The 16,634-nt window shown below is 54.5% G+C and overlaps 1 protein-coding gene across 1 annotated transcript in view; it reads right to left on the bottom strand.

Moving 5' to 3' along the window:
- Window positions 1–5,626: 5,626 nt before the first annotated feature.
- DBF4B (DBF4 zinc finger B) overlaps window positions 5,627–16,634 on the bottom strand; it is a 28,018-nt gene continuing 17,010 nt past the window's right edge. The window contains 8 exon segments of the mRNA XM_058561185.1: window positions 5,627–5,843; window positions 5,845–6,667; window positions 7,602–7,726; window positions 7,873–7,981; window positions 10,621–10,737; window positions 12,984–13,029; window positions 14,517–14,550; window positions 16,185–16,258. Coding sequence (XP_058417168.1) covers window positions 5,718–5,843; window positions 5,845–6,667; window positions 7,602–7,726; window positions 7,873–7,981; window positions 10,621–10,737; window positions 12,984–13,029; window positions 14,517–14,550; window positions 16,185–16,258 — 1,454 coding nt within the window. The 3' untranslated portion in view covers window positions 5,627–5,717.

Here is a 16,634-nt window from a genome sequence, read left to right as displayed (position 1 = left end):
ATTTTACAGATGGGGAAACTGAGGCTCTGGGAGGGTACGTGAGCTTCCCGAAATCTCACACTGCTGGGCAGTTAGAAGTGCATCCCATACTCCAGGGTCGCATTCTTCTCTGGCTACCCCTGTCTCCACCTCTGCCTTCTCTCTGGGACCTAGAGGGGACTGGTCCATCAAGTCCATCTATTCCACCCTCCACCCCCCGTTTGGCACACCAGACCCCACCAGGGTGAGTCCACACTGCCCCACCTGTGCCATGTTCCAGGGCCACGTCAGTGAGCTCTGATCCGGCACGACTCCCAAAAGGATAGGTGGAGTTTGTCATTTCATGATGGGGGCCCCGGGTCTGTGGGAGTCTGGATCCCCTCCCCCAACACGCCCAAGCCCACACAGCGAGCCCAGTCAGAGGCCCAGGCCTCCTTGGCCGAGGCACATTCCTACCACTTCTGTGGCCCTGGTTCCTTGGGTTTCCTGTTGGGGAGACCTTGCAGTGACTCCTCTCTGCTGGCATTCTGGGCCAGCTCCAGTGGAGGCTCAATCATGTGGCCCCTCGGCCCCCAACAGCCCCTTATCTCCCTGGGTTCCCCAGCTCCCAGCAGGCCCAGCTGGACATCCAGACCCTCCCTTGACCACACCCCCCTCCCCAGCCCTACAAGCTGCACTCCTCTCCCAGGCAGGAAGCTTGCTTCAGTTCCCTCGCCTGCCTTCCCTCTTGAGGTCGGGGTGTAGAAACAGCCTCTCCTCAAACTGGGGGCTCCCCGAGGGCAGCCGCTGTCTCTCTCCTCAGACTGGGACTTCACAAGAGTAGCGACTGTCGCCCCCCTCCGACCCCTGATAGCAAGGACTGTTTTCTCCTTAGATGGGGGCTCCTAAGGGCAGGCCTGTGACTCCCCCTCAAACCGGGGGTTCCCTGGGAGAATCTCACCCCAACCCCACAGCTATGGCGGCTCCTTTGGTCGCTTCTGGTGATCTCTTGTTTCTCTTAGGAGGAAGCCTGCGGACTCTGGAAATCAGAGGCTGGTGCCACGCTTCCTGCTCTCTTGAGGCCACACTCAGGGTCACCCCGCTGGGGGAGCCGCTAGGCTCTGGTCCCCAGCCCCAGCGCTCCCTCGGGAACCCCCACCACCAGGAGGCTGAGGCCTCCTTCCCTCTGCAGTTCTTGCCTTTCAGCCAATTCTTCCCTCAGATTTTCCTGCACAGGGGCCAAGACCTAGTCCCAGCAGCTGCAGGTAAGGGAGGGGTGTTGGCTGCCCGGCCCTGGCGGGGTGCGATGGACGGTGATTCCTGCCAGCGGAGGCTGTCCAGGCCCCGTGCCCAGTCTGCGAGGCCTGCAGCAGAGACCACGCCAGGCAAGGGGGCAGGGTGGCGCGGTGGGTAAGAGCAGGACGCAGGGCTCCAGGCAACCAGCTGGGGCCCAACCCTGGTTAACAGCTGTGTGACCTTGAGCAGGTCCCCCAACCTCTCTGAGCCTCAGTTTCCTCATCGGTGAAGTGGAGGTTAGAAAAGCCCTCCCTCACAGAGCTGCCAGGGGATAAATGGGTGGACAACCTCGAGCGCTCAGGAGCAGTGCCTGGTGCAGAGGGGCTCACTCAGCCTGGGCTCACACTGTCCCTGTTGCCCTTAAGGTGCAGAGGAGGAAACCAGCTTCCTGGCCCTTGTCAAGGGCCCGCGGGACTCCTTTATGGCTTGGGGGCCTCGGGGCCCCACCTGGAGAGACTATGCTTGTTGACATGATGCTGCAGAGTGGGGGGAACAGAGGGAATGCCCACAGCATTGGGACAGGAAGTTCATTCTGCTTCCTCCCGGATCCCAGCCCAGCGCCCCATCCTTTCCACCGGGAGAGGACCACTCTTGTCATCCGAATATCCCTCCAAGGGAAGCCTCATGCTCCTTCCTCTCTGTTGCAAGCTGAAGGCCTCTCTGAAGCTCTGAGGCCTTGCCTCAGGGAGGAGCTGGAGGCGCCTGGGGTGTGAGAATCCCGAGGACACCCCTCCTTAGAGAGGTTCCTAGTGCACAAATGTAGTCATGCCCCAAGGGTCCAACGTGCTGTAGGGGGTGCAGCACTCACCCACTGTCCCTTCTCTCCCATGCAAGGGATCCTCCCGGAGTTCTGAGAACCAGCTGTCGGAAAGTGGGGCGCCCAGGGACAGGGTGTCTCCCAGAGCCCCTTAGCAGCTTCAAATTTACACTGGAGATGGGGATGCGGGTCTGAGCAGTCACAGGGTGGGAGATTAGTGAAAATAAGCACTAGCGAGGCGTCTCGGAGGGAGGCCTCCTGGGTGTGGGGGTGAGTGGTAATAAGTTAGTTTGTTGGGTGTTCACAGGGTGCCAAGCACCTCACAAACATTCTGATTTAATTCTTGTGATGTCCTAGTGAGGCAGCAACTGCTATTACCTCCATTTCTCAGATTAAGAAAACTGAGTTTCAGGGGTTTGCCAAAGGTCACAACGTGGCGGGACCCCGATTTGAGGTCTGTGAGGTCTGAAGGCTTACACTGCAGGGTTCATGGAGAATATGAAACCTGTGCCTTGAAGAGTGGGGCATTCTTGCTGTCGGTGAGGGACAGTCCAGGTCAGGGACCAAGAGCAAAGACATGGGGGCCAGACTGCCCACGGTGGCCCCACAAGTGGCTCAGTCTGGCTGGACGAGGTCCGGGGAGGGAGGCGGCAGGGGAGGACGGTCAGCGGGGAAATGAACAGGAGGACCCGAGACTGGCTGGAGTGGCTGAGAGGGGCAGGCGCTAGAGAACGCAGGAGGGACACACGACAAAGAAGGAAGGGGGAGCCAGTCTCAGACCAGGGACAAGGTCCTGGTAAGTTGGTCTGTGGCGGTAGCAGGACTGGAGGGATATAAGGGATTCACTAGAGGTCATGGTATTTTATTATTGCAAGGAAGGATCCTTGAAATCATCTCATCCAAGCCCCTCACTTCAAGATGAGCAAACTGAGGCCCAGAGTTGTCAAGGGACTCACCCAGTCACACTGAGTTAGGGGTGGCCAGATCTCCTGCCTTCCCACCCAGCCCAGGTGCAGATCAGTACGCAGAGGGGAGTCAGGGGTGAAGCTACCAATTCAGGTCACGTCTAACTGAAAGCAGCAGCGCACAGAGGTGAGAACAAAGGTCCAGGCCTGCGTCTGGGGAGGCAGTGAGGGCGAGGGCTCGTTGGGGCTCTGGGAGGTGAGAGAGGGGACGTGGTAGAGCAGAGGCTGGAGGGGTGGGGAACCAGGCTATCATGGGGTCACTGGGAGCGCGGAGCCAGGTTTCAAGAAGGTGGAAAAGGAGAACAAGAACCTGACTTTGGTAACTATCAGGTTATCCGGTGACCTTGGAACGGACAATGCCAGTGGACTGCTTTAGGCAGAGCCACGGAGGAGGCTTGGAAGGGGATGTGCAGACCTGGAGGCAGTGGCTGTAGCCCACAGGAAGTAGCCAGAGAATAGAAGGAGGGAGCCTTCTTCAAGCTGCTGAATTGATGCAAGTGTCTTCCAGGATGGAGCTTTTGGGCTGAGGGAAGGAGAGCTGGTGAATGCGAGAGGAGGAAATTTATAAGGCTGGCCACGGCGCGCTGGAGAGCACAGGGACAGTGAGACTTGGGGAGGAAGGACACTACTTCCTCTGAGAGTCAGATGTTGAAGGGGGACTGAGAGCAGGATGAGGCCTTGCCTGCTGAGTCTGAGGCAAAGTCATCTGATGGGAGGGAGGGAGCGGAAGGAGGTTTGAACTGTCCCCATGTCAAAGAGCCACTGAGGGGCCTAATTTATGTCAAGCAGTACCCGTCTGTCCTGGGTCAGGTTTCAGGTGTTGTGGGTTCCCCTCTAAATGTATATTCTGGAGGCCAGAAGAGACACGGCTGTGAAGAGATGTAGCCTTGAGGCTTGGACCTGGCTGAGACGTGAGGCCCAAGGTCACAATCTTTGAGATGGGAGGGGAGGTCACACAGCTGGGTGTGAGGGTCTGGGCAGATGATGATGATGACGGCTGTCAGAATCTGGCGCGCGGATCTTTGAGTGAACAGCACATGAGGATATCAGAGAGAGGCCTGTGAAGGCGCGGGGGGACACTTCTCACCCAGAGTGGCAGGGTCACAGGAAAGGCAGTGGGGGACGAGGCACCGCTGTGTCACAAAAGGAAAGTGATACACCCACCAGGGCCCTGAAGGAAGCCGTTGCCTGGGCCCTAGGGAAGGGGAGAGGGCCCCTAGCAGGAACACTCATTAGGGCAAAGCCGTGTCCTTGGGAGTGGGTGACGAGCATGCCCTCTGCAGGTGACCACTCAGTGGGCAGCAGCAGAGCCAAGTGAGTGACCTGAGGGCACTGGACGGAAGCAGCCCTCAGGGGCTAGGCAGGCCAGAGGGTGGTGGCACTCACACAAGCTCTCCACTTGCAGGAGGCTCCCATCCTGCTCTACAGTTATTCTGTCCGAATCTCTGGGCCCCCAGCCCTGCCTTGGGTCACTGGAGGGCAGATCGAGGCCTGACGCACTGCACTCCAGCCCCATCTCTTTGCTATTTGTTATTAACAATTTTATTTACAGTTCCTGAACCAAGCTTAATTGTGAAATTTAACAAGAATGGCATAAAAAGGCCAAACATGACCTCTCTGAGGGTTGTACACACAGTTGCTCTATTTCCAAACTAACAATTCTGGTCCCCACCCACAGCTAGGCCCCCCTTTCTTCCTCCAAAATGAGACACAGAATAGCACCAGGGTTCTGGTAGCTTCCACATTTAAAGAGACAAACACACAGAGGCAGAGACGGGTGAGAAGAACCACAGGACAAAATGTAATAAGAATCGATAGCAAACCCATCTCTGTCTCCAGATTAATGGCTTGGCTGAAAGAAATGGGGGGAGGTCCTTGGGGAAGGAGGGAGGGAGGGAGGAAAAGGGTGATGCAGAAGTTGGCAGGTGAACCGTTGACCCTGGAACAGCAGAATTCAGGGTGGGCAGCCAGGGCTGAGGCAGGGAAGAGCTGAGAAGGGTCCCCAGAGGGGGCTCTGGCCACATCCTGGGCTCAGGGGAAAGGTCAGCGCTCGGCCCCCACTAAGTGCTGGGGAGGGAGCTCTGTAAGTGCCGCAGCCAAGCCCCTCCTCTGCTTCATATGTTCCTGAGGATCTGGTGCAGGAGCGTGGGGGGCTGGGGGAGGGGGGACACACACACAGGCATTTCGGAAAGCAGGAGAGAGCCACATGCTTGTGGGAAAGGCGGCTGGAGGTGGGGGTGGGGAACACCAACAACTCACCCTCTCCGCTCTGGCAAAGAGGCAAGTGCCTGCGGAGGGACAGGAAGCGAGGCCAGGGCTCCTGCTGCTCCAGCTTCTCTGTGGTCCCTCCCTATGCCAACCTTGCCTCTGCCTCCTGGCGTGGGCAGCCGGCCATGGCTGGACAAGCCCATCCTAGATCGCTGCCTGGTCAGGGACGTGGCTGGAGGCAGGGGTAGGAGAGGGCAGCCCCCAGCCCAGACGCTCTTAGTCCTACCTAAAGACTGGGCGGGAGGAGGGGCTCCATCGACCCCACAGAGCTCGGCCATGACAAGAGCCATTCACTTGGACTTCAAAAGCCAGGCCCAGGGCTCCTTTTGGTTCTTTTGGGGAGCCTGGGGCACTGCTGCTCCTGTGTCAGCCCTGGCTGGGTATGCAGCACTCAGTGGAGGTATAACTTGTATCTGTGTATCTGGCCCTCGGGTTGGGAGCTGTCTGGCTCCAGAGCTGCGTGCTCAGGGGACTCACAGGAGCAGTCCTCTCCCAGCACTGGGCTGGGGCTGGGAGACAGGGAAGCAGGGTACTGGGAGAGGCTGGGGGGCCCAGAACCATTGGGAGCAGCTGGTTTCCCCACTGGCTGGCAGAGGGTGGGGAAAGAGAGGTAGACTGGCTCTCTGCAGGTCCTTCTGGGGGCTGTGTGCCCACAGCTGAGTGCAGGTGGGCTGACAGCTGGCCTGGAGCTGCAGGGCAGCTGGGGAGCTGGTCAGCCTGCTGGGAGGCAAGGCCAGGGACTGCACACGCAGAATCCTGAGATCCTGGGGGCCAGCCTCCCCCAGGCCAGGGGGCCTGTGTGGCCCAGAACTCGGCTGGCCTATCTGTTGACTGCCAGGGGAAGGCATCTGGGAGGGAGAGGCAGGTCTGTGGGTGGCACAAGGGCAGGGGGGAGGCCGGAGGGCTGGGCTCATGGCCTGAAGGGGGAAGGGACAGGAGACGCCTGCCACCACTTATCCTGGTGCCACAGGGGCTGGGGGCTCTCGGGACGAAGAATGAGGCCTGTGGCCAGGAGATTCCTGGCCTCTTCTCGGCATTGCCACTGGGGAACTGAACCTTCCGCTTGTGGCCAATAAGTTCCAGGTCTAGGCCAGAGGAGAGGGCTGCAAAGCCAGAGCTGGGCTGGAGGTGCTGGCAAGTAGGGCTCCTGGATACTGGTGTCCCTGGGGGGTCCACGACGACATCAGCCGACGCCCCCAGCTCCTGGCAGCTTGCTACTGGTCCGGGTATTTCGCCAGCCTCCACAGATTCAGCTGGTGCCTTCATGCCACCCACCTTCCCCTCCTGCTCTTGGGCGCCTGGGACCTGGCGGTTGTCTTCCTCCCTCATCCTGGGACATGCTGCCCTGGGATGGGAGGGCTGGCTGGGAGGCGGAGTCTCAGGACACAGAGGGTCACAATCTGAAGCCGGGGAGCCTGGCTGCCTGTGGGGACAGAAACACCCAGTGGGCCACAGGGCTCACTTCCAGAGCAGGTGGCAGGTTGGGATCTTCCCAGGTTGGGGCTGAGGGCAGGGTGGGGGTGGGCATGCATGGTTCTACGCTTTTGGGTCTTGGTGTGCTGAAGAGAGCTGCCCACGCTGGGGCCCTGGGAAAGGCCTACTCGTGGGTCTGACCCTGCAGTAGTGGCCAGCCCTGTTTGCACCTCTCTTGGCTCTGCGGCCTGTGGTCAGGGTTGGCCAGAGGAACAGGTTAGAAGCTGTTCCATTTAATAGCTCCACAGAGGAGGATGTGTGTGCCCTTTGGCAGCTGGAGAAAGTAGCACAGAACCTGGCCGGCCAAGCTGAGCCCAGGAAGGGAGGCCCAAGGTGGAGACTGGGGGTGAGAGATGAAGCCACAACTTCTTGGTGGCAGCATGGGAAAGCTGGGCTCAGAGGGCCCTGGAATTCCACCGAACCCCCTGCTATCCTTCTTTCCGGGGGTAACTTCTAGAAAGACAGAAAGACTTTGCTCTTTACCCACCTGGGAGGGACCCAGGAATCCCCTTCCCCACTTCTAGAAGGCCAGACAGGCACATGACCAGACACAGGCCAAGAGCAGCAACTGCTGAACTGCCCACCTGCCCCCACAACTGTGGCAATGCTGGCGCTTTAGGAAGGGAGCCACGCTCTGGTCTGGGCTCAGTCCCTACTGGCTGAAGCTGCAAATGGAAGTCTCCCCACTCCTCCCACCTCTAAACAAACAGGACAGAGAATGGTGGGAGAGAATGGTGGGAAAGAAAGGTGAGGAAAGAGAAAAATGCCACAGCCTGGTCCCTGCTGTCGCCAACCCGAGGGCTCCTTCCCCCCTGAGAGGGCGGCAGCAGGAGAGTGAGAAGGCATGGTGCCTGCCAAGGCATGGAAGACCGCATGGCACTCACCTGGGGAGGCTGGCCTGGAAGGGGATGTCCACAAAGCTGTGGCTGAGCTGGGCGATGATGCAATCAACTTCTGCGTACAGATGGGCTTCCAGGGCAAAGCCCTGGTGCTGGGTGCTCTGCAGATGCTGCCCGGGGGAGAGCAGGCACAAGGGTTAGACAAGGCCGAGGTGGGACGCGAGCAGACTGGCCAGCCACACCAGGGTGGAGAGACTGGTGGGAAAGGCTCTCTCAGAACAGTCGGGGAGCAGCGGCTTAGCGGGGAAGGGCTCACCCCATGGAGCTCCTCGAAGGCCTCTCGGCAGCACTCGCAGTAGCCTCTCTTCCTCCCGGGCGCGGTGCGGGCGGCTGACCGTGGGCTTGGCTCTAGGTCCTTGGGTTCTCTGGGGAGGGTGCAAGGTAGGGGAAAGTGGTCACTGCCGGGGCCCTCAGAGGGGGAACTGCTGCTCCAGGACCTGGAGCCCAGGCCAGCAAGAGGATGGACCAAAACAGCCCTGGATTTAGGCAGGCCTGCCTACACTTGGCACCACTCCTCCAAGGATGCAGGAGAGGCAACAAGGAAGACGAGACCTCCCTGTGGGCACTGTCCTAGCTGTCCCTTCCCCGCCCGCACAACTCAAACCACAGGGGAGGACGGGTAGTGGTGGAGCAAGAATCCCTCGTAGGACAATTCCAGCCCTGTGCTCATACCCAAACCCACGTTCATTTGACCTGCAAGGGGAGAGGGAAAAGGCCTCAACAGCAGCGAGGGGACTGTGCTGCCCTCAACCTCCTCCACCTTGAATGTCCCCTCCTCCTGGTTCAGTCTGTCTCCTCCCTCATGCTGACTTGTTCTTGGCACAGCTGCCACCTTAACTGAGGACTTTCAAATCTCTTTCTCAAACCTGACTTCTCTGAATGTCAGTCCTGTATTTCTAACGACCTGTAGGGCACGGCTATTTAACTGTCCGAGCAAACTCAACATGTCCCAAATATTCTCCTCTAAGGACTTTTCTAAGTATGACACAAAACGCAGAAAACAGAGAAAAAAGCCGATAAATTCAAGTACATGCAATTTTTAACATAAGCAGAAACATAAGCAAAGTTAAAAGACAAACCACAAACTGGCGGGAGCTATTTATAACAAAGAACACGCACAAAGGCTCATTCCTCATACCTGAAGGGCTCCTTACAAATCAATAAAAAAGTGATCAACAACTGGACAGAAAAATGGGCCAATGGTATGAAGAAGGTTCCCACAAAGAGATTCAAATGATCAAACATATGAAAACAGATTTCACCTCACTGAGAATGAGAAGAAATGAAAATTGTAATTACACTGAGGTTCAGTTTCCAATCTATGAGTTTGGCGGACGTCAACAAGGCTGACAGCTCACGGTACCAGCCAAGGGTTTGGAGAAATGGGCGCTGGTCCAGCGTGGGTGAGAGTGCACACTGGCATCACCTCCATGAAAAGCAATTTGGCCGCATTTATCAAAATTATAAATGCAGGCACCCTTTGACCTAGCATTTCCACTTTGAGGAATTTATTCTGCAAATATACTTGAACAATCACAAATGTACTCTGAACAGGACTATTCACTGCAACATTGTTTATAATAGTAAAAGACTGGAAATAATCTAAGCATCCATCAATAAGAGACTGGTTAAGTAAACCAGAGTAAATCCATACAGTGGACTACCCTGCAGCCATACACAGGAATGAGGATGCTCTTCAGGCACCAATAGGAGATTAATCTAAGACATATTAAGGGGAAAAGGCAAGATTCAGTACAGTGAGTATTATGCTCCTCTTTATGTAAGAAGAGAGAACCAAGGAGACATGATGTACTTCTGCGCACACAGATCTCTGGAGAGAGACCCACGATTGGAGATTGGGGGATGGGTATGGAATACAGATTTTTCACTTTAAACCCTTTGTAACTCCTGAATTTTGAACCAACATATAATAATCATTTTTAAATTAAAAAATTTAAACATTTCCTCTCACGGATTTTCTACACACATACACACACACACCCAGAACCCTGGGCCAACCCCCTATGCTCCTCACATGCGACACCAGAGCTTCATTGCTTCATCATCTTCCCTTTACAAGCTCTCAGCTCCTCGGCGACCCCAAGGCCATCCCAGGCCTAGCAGCACCTCCCTGCCCCAAGCTCGGGCAGCCTCCTGGCTGGCTCTTTCTGGTATCCCTTGCACCTTCTGGGAAAGGTATGAAGGGCACCTGGACTTCAGCTCAGCTCGTTCTCGCCTTCCTCCCCTCTCCGTCTTACTGCCACATTCCCTTCCTGGTTTTCCTCCCATCTGCATGATTTTCTGAGCCTGCAGCCTTTGTCTGCTGGTGGAGCCCACAGGCTCTCCTTGGCCCTGGGAACTCTGGGGCTGAGAGTCTGCCCTGTCTTGTTCTCTGGTCTGTGAACTAACCCTGTGGGCCAGAAGTGAGAAACGGTCTGAGAAGGCATCTAGTCCACCACCCAAGCCTTATTCCTTCTGCACTTTGGTCAGTGGAGGTTCGCGTTCTCACGCATCTGCAGAGCAGGAACACCCACAAGCCTACAAGCCACTTCGGGTGCCCCAGATCCCTGCCACTTATTATTCCTGACATTCAGCTCAAGAGGCCTCAAACTTTGATGTGCGTTGAAATTACACAGGGTACTCGTGAGAATGTAGCTTTTGGGGCTCCATCCTCAGAGACTGTGATTCTGTGGGTGTGGAGTCCAGGAACCTGCATTTTTAAAGGGACCCCAGGGGACTCTGATGAAGGTAGTCTATAGATCTGAGTTTCAGAAACCCGCCTATTGCCCTCCGGATACAAGTCAAATTCTTCGGTAGGGATGGAGAACACCAAATAATACAGATGAGCACTCCTAATGTCTCTCTTCTCTGGGCTAAGTTCCCAGAACAGACTTCGCCTAAGGAGCTAACACATGCCCATTCCAAAATTTGACCAGCAGGCCTGAGAGGGGAAGGACTTTGGCCTGTAACCAGCCCTTGGTACTCAGGAACCAGAAAGACCCACCTGGTATGGTGCGAGCTGCCCAGGGTCGTCGGGGCCTCAAAGGGACTTGCGTCTTTGGGTCCCAGAAAAGAAATTTCAGGAAAGGATTTAAACTGATGGTGGAAAGGACGAAACTTCCTGAAACACAGAAAACTTCCACTTTGACTTCTGCGGAAAGTGAAAGGATGAGATAGGGGGCCGAGCCCAGCTCCCTAGAATTCCAATCCTGATAAAGTGCACTCTCACCTGCATATCTTTTAAGTTCTAAAACCAAACCCTCATTAGCCTTACAAGGTTAAATGAATACTTATGCTCTCCTTGTCTACTTTTCAAGCCCATTTACACTCACTACCTCATCTGAATCCTATAACCACCCTCTGAGCTGAGTGGAACAAGTGGTGTTGTCCTGTGTTATAGAAGAGGAAATGAAGCCCAAAAGGTTCCGTGACTTGCCCAAGGGCTCACGACTAGTAAGTGGCCAAGACCAGCCCGGAAGCCACGTCTCCCAATTCCTGACTGAGTTCTTCTCACCTTTCCATTTTGTTTCTTGACCCTAAAACAACCTTTGAGGACTCTAGCCTGGCAGAATCTAAAAGGAAGAATGTTTAAACAGTGATTTTCTTGTTCCATGAAGAGAAACATTCCTGCTCTGGGCTGATCCTTTGCACCATCTGAGGGGTAGTGTTCTGAACAGAAAGGAGAGGCACAGTGAAGGTTCTGGATAGTCTCACATGTACTGAGTGGTTTTGGTGGTTTGCCTCAAGTTGCTCACATCCAAGAGACTTTCAGAGCCAGATCTGGTGATGCATGGAGGCTCAGCCAACCCAGCTGATGGAAATGCCAGCCCACAGTGTTGAATGCAATGGCCCAGGCTCCAGGGGAGAGTGCAGGCCATGGGTTCCTGGGTGGTACAGAGAGCCCTTGGCTTCAGGAGTGTATTAACAAATGAGTCTTCTTGGACCCTCAAGGAGAAGGAGGTGCCCTTCACAGCCCTGGTACCCTCATTGCTTCCTCCTCAATGTTGTTTTATTTCTGCTTAGGAGGCTGGAAAGTTGAGGTTGGTAAGGCTATCGGGCTTTGAAGAGCACCTGCTTCAGAACAGCATATAACAAGTGTCACAAGAAACCTCAGCCCCGCATGGATCTCCTCTTGCCTTTGATGCCAGGGGCACACAAATACATGTACCCCCTCCGGGAACTGACATTGCCTTGGCCTGCCATGTGCAGTGAAATACTAAGGCATCAGTGGTGTTTCAGCCACTGCATACAAGTCATGACTGTATTTAACTGGTTGTGAAGGGCCTAGGGTTAAGGACATGTACCCCAGCCCACTGGAACTGAAGAAGAGGGTACCTCATTACCATCCCTGTGTTCTTTCCACTCACTTTTGGGCCACCAAAGCCAATTCTGTACTGTGTGCAGGCGCCGAGAAGGAACCTAGGACCATCTGGAGGACAGGCAGGCTTGCCAGGCTCCTGGGGCTGGGTCCTTAGCTGCCTTGCCTGAGGCTGAGGGACACAGAGAATTCTGGTCCCAGGAGTCTCTGCTGGGTACATGTGGCCTTTTCTTCTTTAAAAACGTTTTTGAGAGAATTCTAGATTCACATGGACTTTTGATCTAGCACTTACTGAAGAGTCAGTGATCACACGGGTGGCTAAGAGCTCATCAGGTTATCATAAAAGAGACCCTCCTGCTCTAGGTAAGAAGGGGCCCTAATGGCGGACAGAAAGGGCAGAGTGGAGAGGGCACCAGGCAGGACAGCCAGGACACCTGGATTCTAGCCTCAGGCTAAGATTCACTAGCAAAGTGGCTGTGTGCCAGTCCTTTAATTTCTCTGACCTCAATTTCCCCACTAGGAAGAAGATGGACTCTCATGCTATTTTTTACCCAGGGTTGTCATGAGATAACATGTGCCCAAAAAGGGTTTTACACAGCAAAACACAAAGGCTTCATCAAGCACAAGGTGGTCTGATAAGGGAACCCCAATGCCACCTCAAACATCCTTTCTTTAGCCAAGATGACTGTACTAGCACTGTACTGGGGCCAGCAATGATTCGATATTAAGTGTCAGCGTACACCTAGGGGGAAACAAGGACCAGTAACAAGCTTGGAGGGGACATCATGAGCTCATAAAAGCAGAGCATTAAAAGGAGGTAATTCACACACAGGGTCATAAACCTCTGACTCATGACCAAAAGGAGTGCCAACTGTGCAATGCCACCTTCAGCGGCTCCTCGTGGTCTGTGTAACACTTCTCCATGACATGGGGAGAAAGCAGTTTCTGAGGAAGAGGAAGGTGCAGGGCTGAGGGGCTCTATATCCCCCACACCTCTGCTCCGTGTGGGCCTGGTAAGGGTGAGGGGAGAGAGAGGAGGCCCCACTCACCTGCTCTCATCTTCAATTTTGAGGAATGGTGCCTTCAGTCTGCCCACTGGAAAGGAAGAGCACACACATCAGCCATCTGTCTGCTCCAGTGCAGGGCCCACACCACACACACAGGAAATGCTCAGAGAGGCAAGGATCTGCCAAAGCCTAAGAGCCTTTCAGAGCTGGAACCCAGGCCGCCCAAGGTGCGCCCTTCCATTTGGCAGAGGTGAGACACCCACTCCCATCTCCTCCGGCCTCTACCCTGGGAGAAAGAGTTCTACTCTTGGCGGGGAGAGGCTGCAGGGTGCCTGGGGTCCCAGGCGTGCCCGCCCTCAGCAGGATAGAGGACTCTCCTGTGTGTGGGTTCTGGAAGCTGTCAACCGACCATTAGAAACCTGGCTGAGAGGGAGAAATCCAGCCCCTGCTGGTTTCTGTTAGAAGCCTCAGGTCCTTCCCAGACCTTCACTCCTGGTGTCTGCATGAGGACCCTGGGTATTTGCGGGGAGAGCAGAGAGGAAGAGAACTAAAGAGTGTTTGTTTAGAGATCTTAGCAGAAGGATGGTAAAAAAATATCAAAGGTGAAATCTGGTTCCTGAAAAAACAGGGCAAACGGGTGCTGGGAAGACAGATTTGGAGTCAATTAATCAAGAGATTCATCCCCTACTAACTAGTTATTTGCACAGTTTAAAAAATCTCTTAGGCATTAAGAAGCACTTCCACCTTCCCATGGTGACCGGAAGTCCTGTCAAAGGGGCAGCCAAGGCACTGGAAGCCTGGGCAGAACTAACAGCCACCAAATCCCCAAAGAGGCTGCAGCCTCACAGCTCCCAGACCTGTTTGAGCCTGCTGCCAGCACCCAAGCGAAAAGCAGCCTTTCTCCTTGTGCAGCAGCAGTTCCCATTAATTACTTTTTTGGGGCAATTTCTTGTCTTTCTAATTAACTGAGACAGTGATTAAAATCAATTCCCCCACAGATTTCCTTAAATTTCAAACATGAGAGGTGCCAAGTGACTTTTCTTAGCTCCTGCTTGTGCACGAATAAATGCCACTTAAAGAACATCATTGGGAGAAACATCCAGGGAGAGAAACTCTCCTGCCATTCAAGAGGAGCTGGGAGATGGGCCCATCAATCTGCCTGTTTGTCAATTTCAGGGAGTTTGGCATTTCTGAAAGTAGTAGGCAGCTGTCATCTGAAAGTAGTAGGCAGCTGTCAAACTGCCCACCCCAAATTGCTCCTGAACCAGAAGAAAAAGGATGCTGAACTTCAATCAATGCCCAGGAACAGCCAGAGGATGCAGGAGGCAGAGGGACTGTATGGGATCTCGGCTCTAAAGAGGAGCCCTGGCCCAGCAGCTCTGGACTTGCTTGTGGCTGCCTCTCTCCCGCCGCCCCCCTCTCTGAAGCCCAGGCCCTGGAAACATGAAGAGGAACACAACCTGGACTCACTTCCTGCCGCAGAGAAGTGAGCAGATGCAGCCACAGAGGGAGTCGTGGGGCAGCGTTTAGGGAGGGAGGGATTGCAATTAGATGAGGAAAAGCTACCACACTGACCTTTCCGTGTTCTTGACTCTGCTGGACGTGTTCCCTAAATGGAAAGGGAAAATAGGTTAAGGATGTGAGGGAGCCAGGGGGGTCGAGGTACCAGGCCCAGTGAGCCTAGTTGCTGCAAGTCTGCCCCACTTTGCTTCCTGCTGTCAGCTGGGCCCTGAGCACAATGGCTCCGTCCAGCTCCCCAGGGACATGATGAGTGGTAAGCATTGTGTGTGAATCTCATTGGCAGCTGACTTTGTAGAGGGAATGCAGGATGGAGCAGAGGGCAAGAGCTGTGGAGCCCCATGGGCCTGGGTGGGAACTGGAGCTGTGCTGCCTGTGATGTGAGGAGTTCCCACTTACCTCATCAGATGTGACACAACTGAAATGAAAGTAGGTAAGAGACACGACGCGGAGTATGTGCTCACTCCATGGCAGCTTGTATTTCCTAGGCACTGCTGTCATTCCAGGTAGCTTACAGGATGAGGGTGAAGATAATGCCTGTGGCTTTCCTGGGCCCTGTCTGTGTACCCTGACTCTGCTGGTCAAACCCAACATTTAGACCAAGGTCAAATAAAGCTAATATTAAAAACTAAATGGGACAAATTTAAAAAATCAGTAAAAGAGTTGGGTGGTGGGGGCAGGATGAGAGATCCAGTGGATCCATGACTGCCTATGCTTCTGGGTCCAAGGAGGTTCAATTCTCCAGGCCACACCTCCAGGGCAAACACAACCCCAAAGAAGCTTTCCACATCCCCTCGCATATTAGCAGACTGCACCCAGACTTCATCCAAAAGACTCCCAAGTATCTACAAAATAGATTAAGTGAACAAAGCAAAGTAAAAATACTGTGCATATGCATAAAAAGGGAGAAGTTTTGACATATCTGCTTGTATATGGAGTCCTGAAAGGATACCTGAGAAACTGTTCACATTGCTTATCTCAGGGAGGGAGCTGGGTGGCTGAGGAACAGAAGTTGGGGGGAGAAAGACTTTCACTGTATACCCTTTTCAATTGTGAGCAATGCAAATCTACTTAGCTGCAGGGAAACCCCAAAGACTCCCAGACCAGAGGGTGAGGAGCGAGGAGCGCCAAGGCCGAGCACTCTGTCCTAGTCTGCTACTACAGTTGGTCCCGCTCTCAGGTGCCAGGCCCTTGGCGGACCTGCAGGGTTTAATCCTTCCTCAGATTCAGGCCCGGTGAAGAGAAGACACCATGGCTTTAAAAATCAGCCCAGGCTCTCCTGATGTGTGGTACACACAGTTTTAACTCCAGAAAAAGAAAGAAAAGCCAAACAAGAATTTGGAAGATGGTAGCTATTTAAAACCACAACACCCTCCACCCCGACCCATGCAATTTGCAGGCTCATTCCCAGGCCAAGAGCAGTCCCCAGATGGCAGCCTGGCCAGCAGGCCATGAGCATTCACGTTTCATCTAGGCCAGAACTATCCACAGGCAGTCCACGGTCCAGGCCACAGTGAATGCCTCAGTGCACCAAGGAAGATTTGCAGGTAGCATGGGGCAATGCAAGGCTGCGGACACCAGGGATGAGCTGAGAGGCTGTACTCCTTACTTTTTCCAGGACGGCCAGGAAGAGATGGCTTGGGTGGGTCATGGATTTACAAAGCTGTCACAGACCTCACTGTTTGTAAACCATCCATTTTCCTTCAGTTCAGCAGGATGACCTACCTCTGGCTTCTTTGGCCCTTCTTTCTTCACACACAAAGCATCAAGAGACAGTTGCTGCACATGCACCATCATTTCTGTGGAGAAAACAGAGGGCTGTGGCCAAAGGATCTACTCTTCATTTCATCAGCACAGCCCCTTCCCGGGGCTGGGGACTAAACTTCTCACTCAGCCTGACCCATTGGATCACACCAGCCTTGCCTGCCACCATCTGGCTACCTGTCACCTCTGCACCTGCTTATAATAAAAGAAAGGGCTGGTCCTGTGGCGTAGTGCTCTGCTGCTGGCGGCCTGGGTTTGGATCCCGGGCGTGCACCAACGCACCACTTGTTGGGCCGTGCTGTGGCGGCGTCCCATATAAAGTGGAGGAAGATGGGCATAGATGTTAGCCCAGGGCCAGTCTTCCTCAGCAAAAAGAGGAGGATTGGCAACGGATGTTAGCTCAGGGCTGAT

Source organism: Diceros bicornis, chromosome 18 (genome assembly GCF_020826845.1).
Source record: "Diceros bicornis minor isolate mBicDic1 chromosome 18, mDicBic1.mat.cur, whole genome shotgun sequence".
In the NCBI taxonomy this organism is placed as follows: domain Eukaryota; kingdom Metazoa; phylum Chordata; class Mammalia; order Perissodactyla; family Rhinocerotidae; genus Diceros; species Diceros bicornis.
This window is presented reverse-complemented; position numbering and strand designations above follow the sequence as displayed.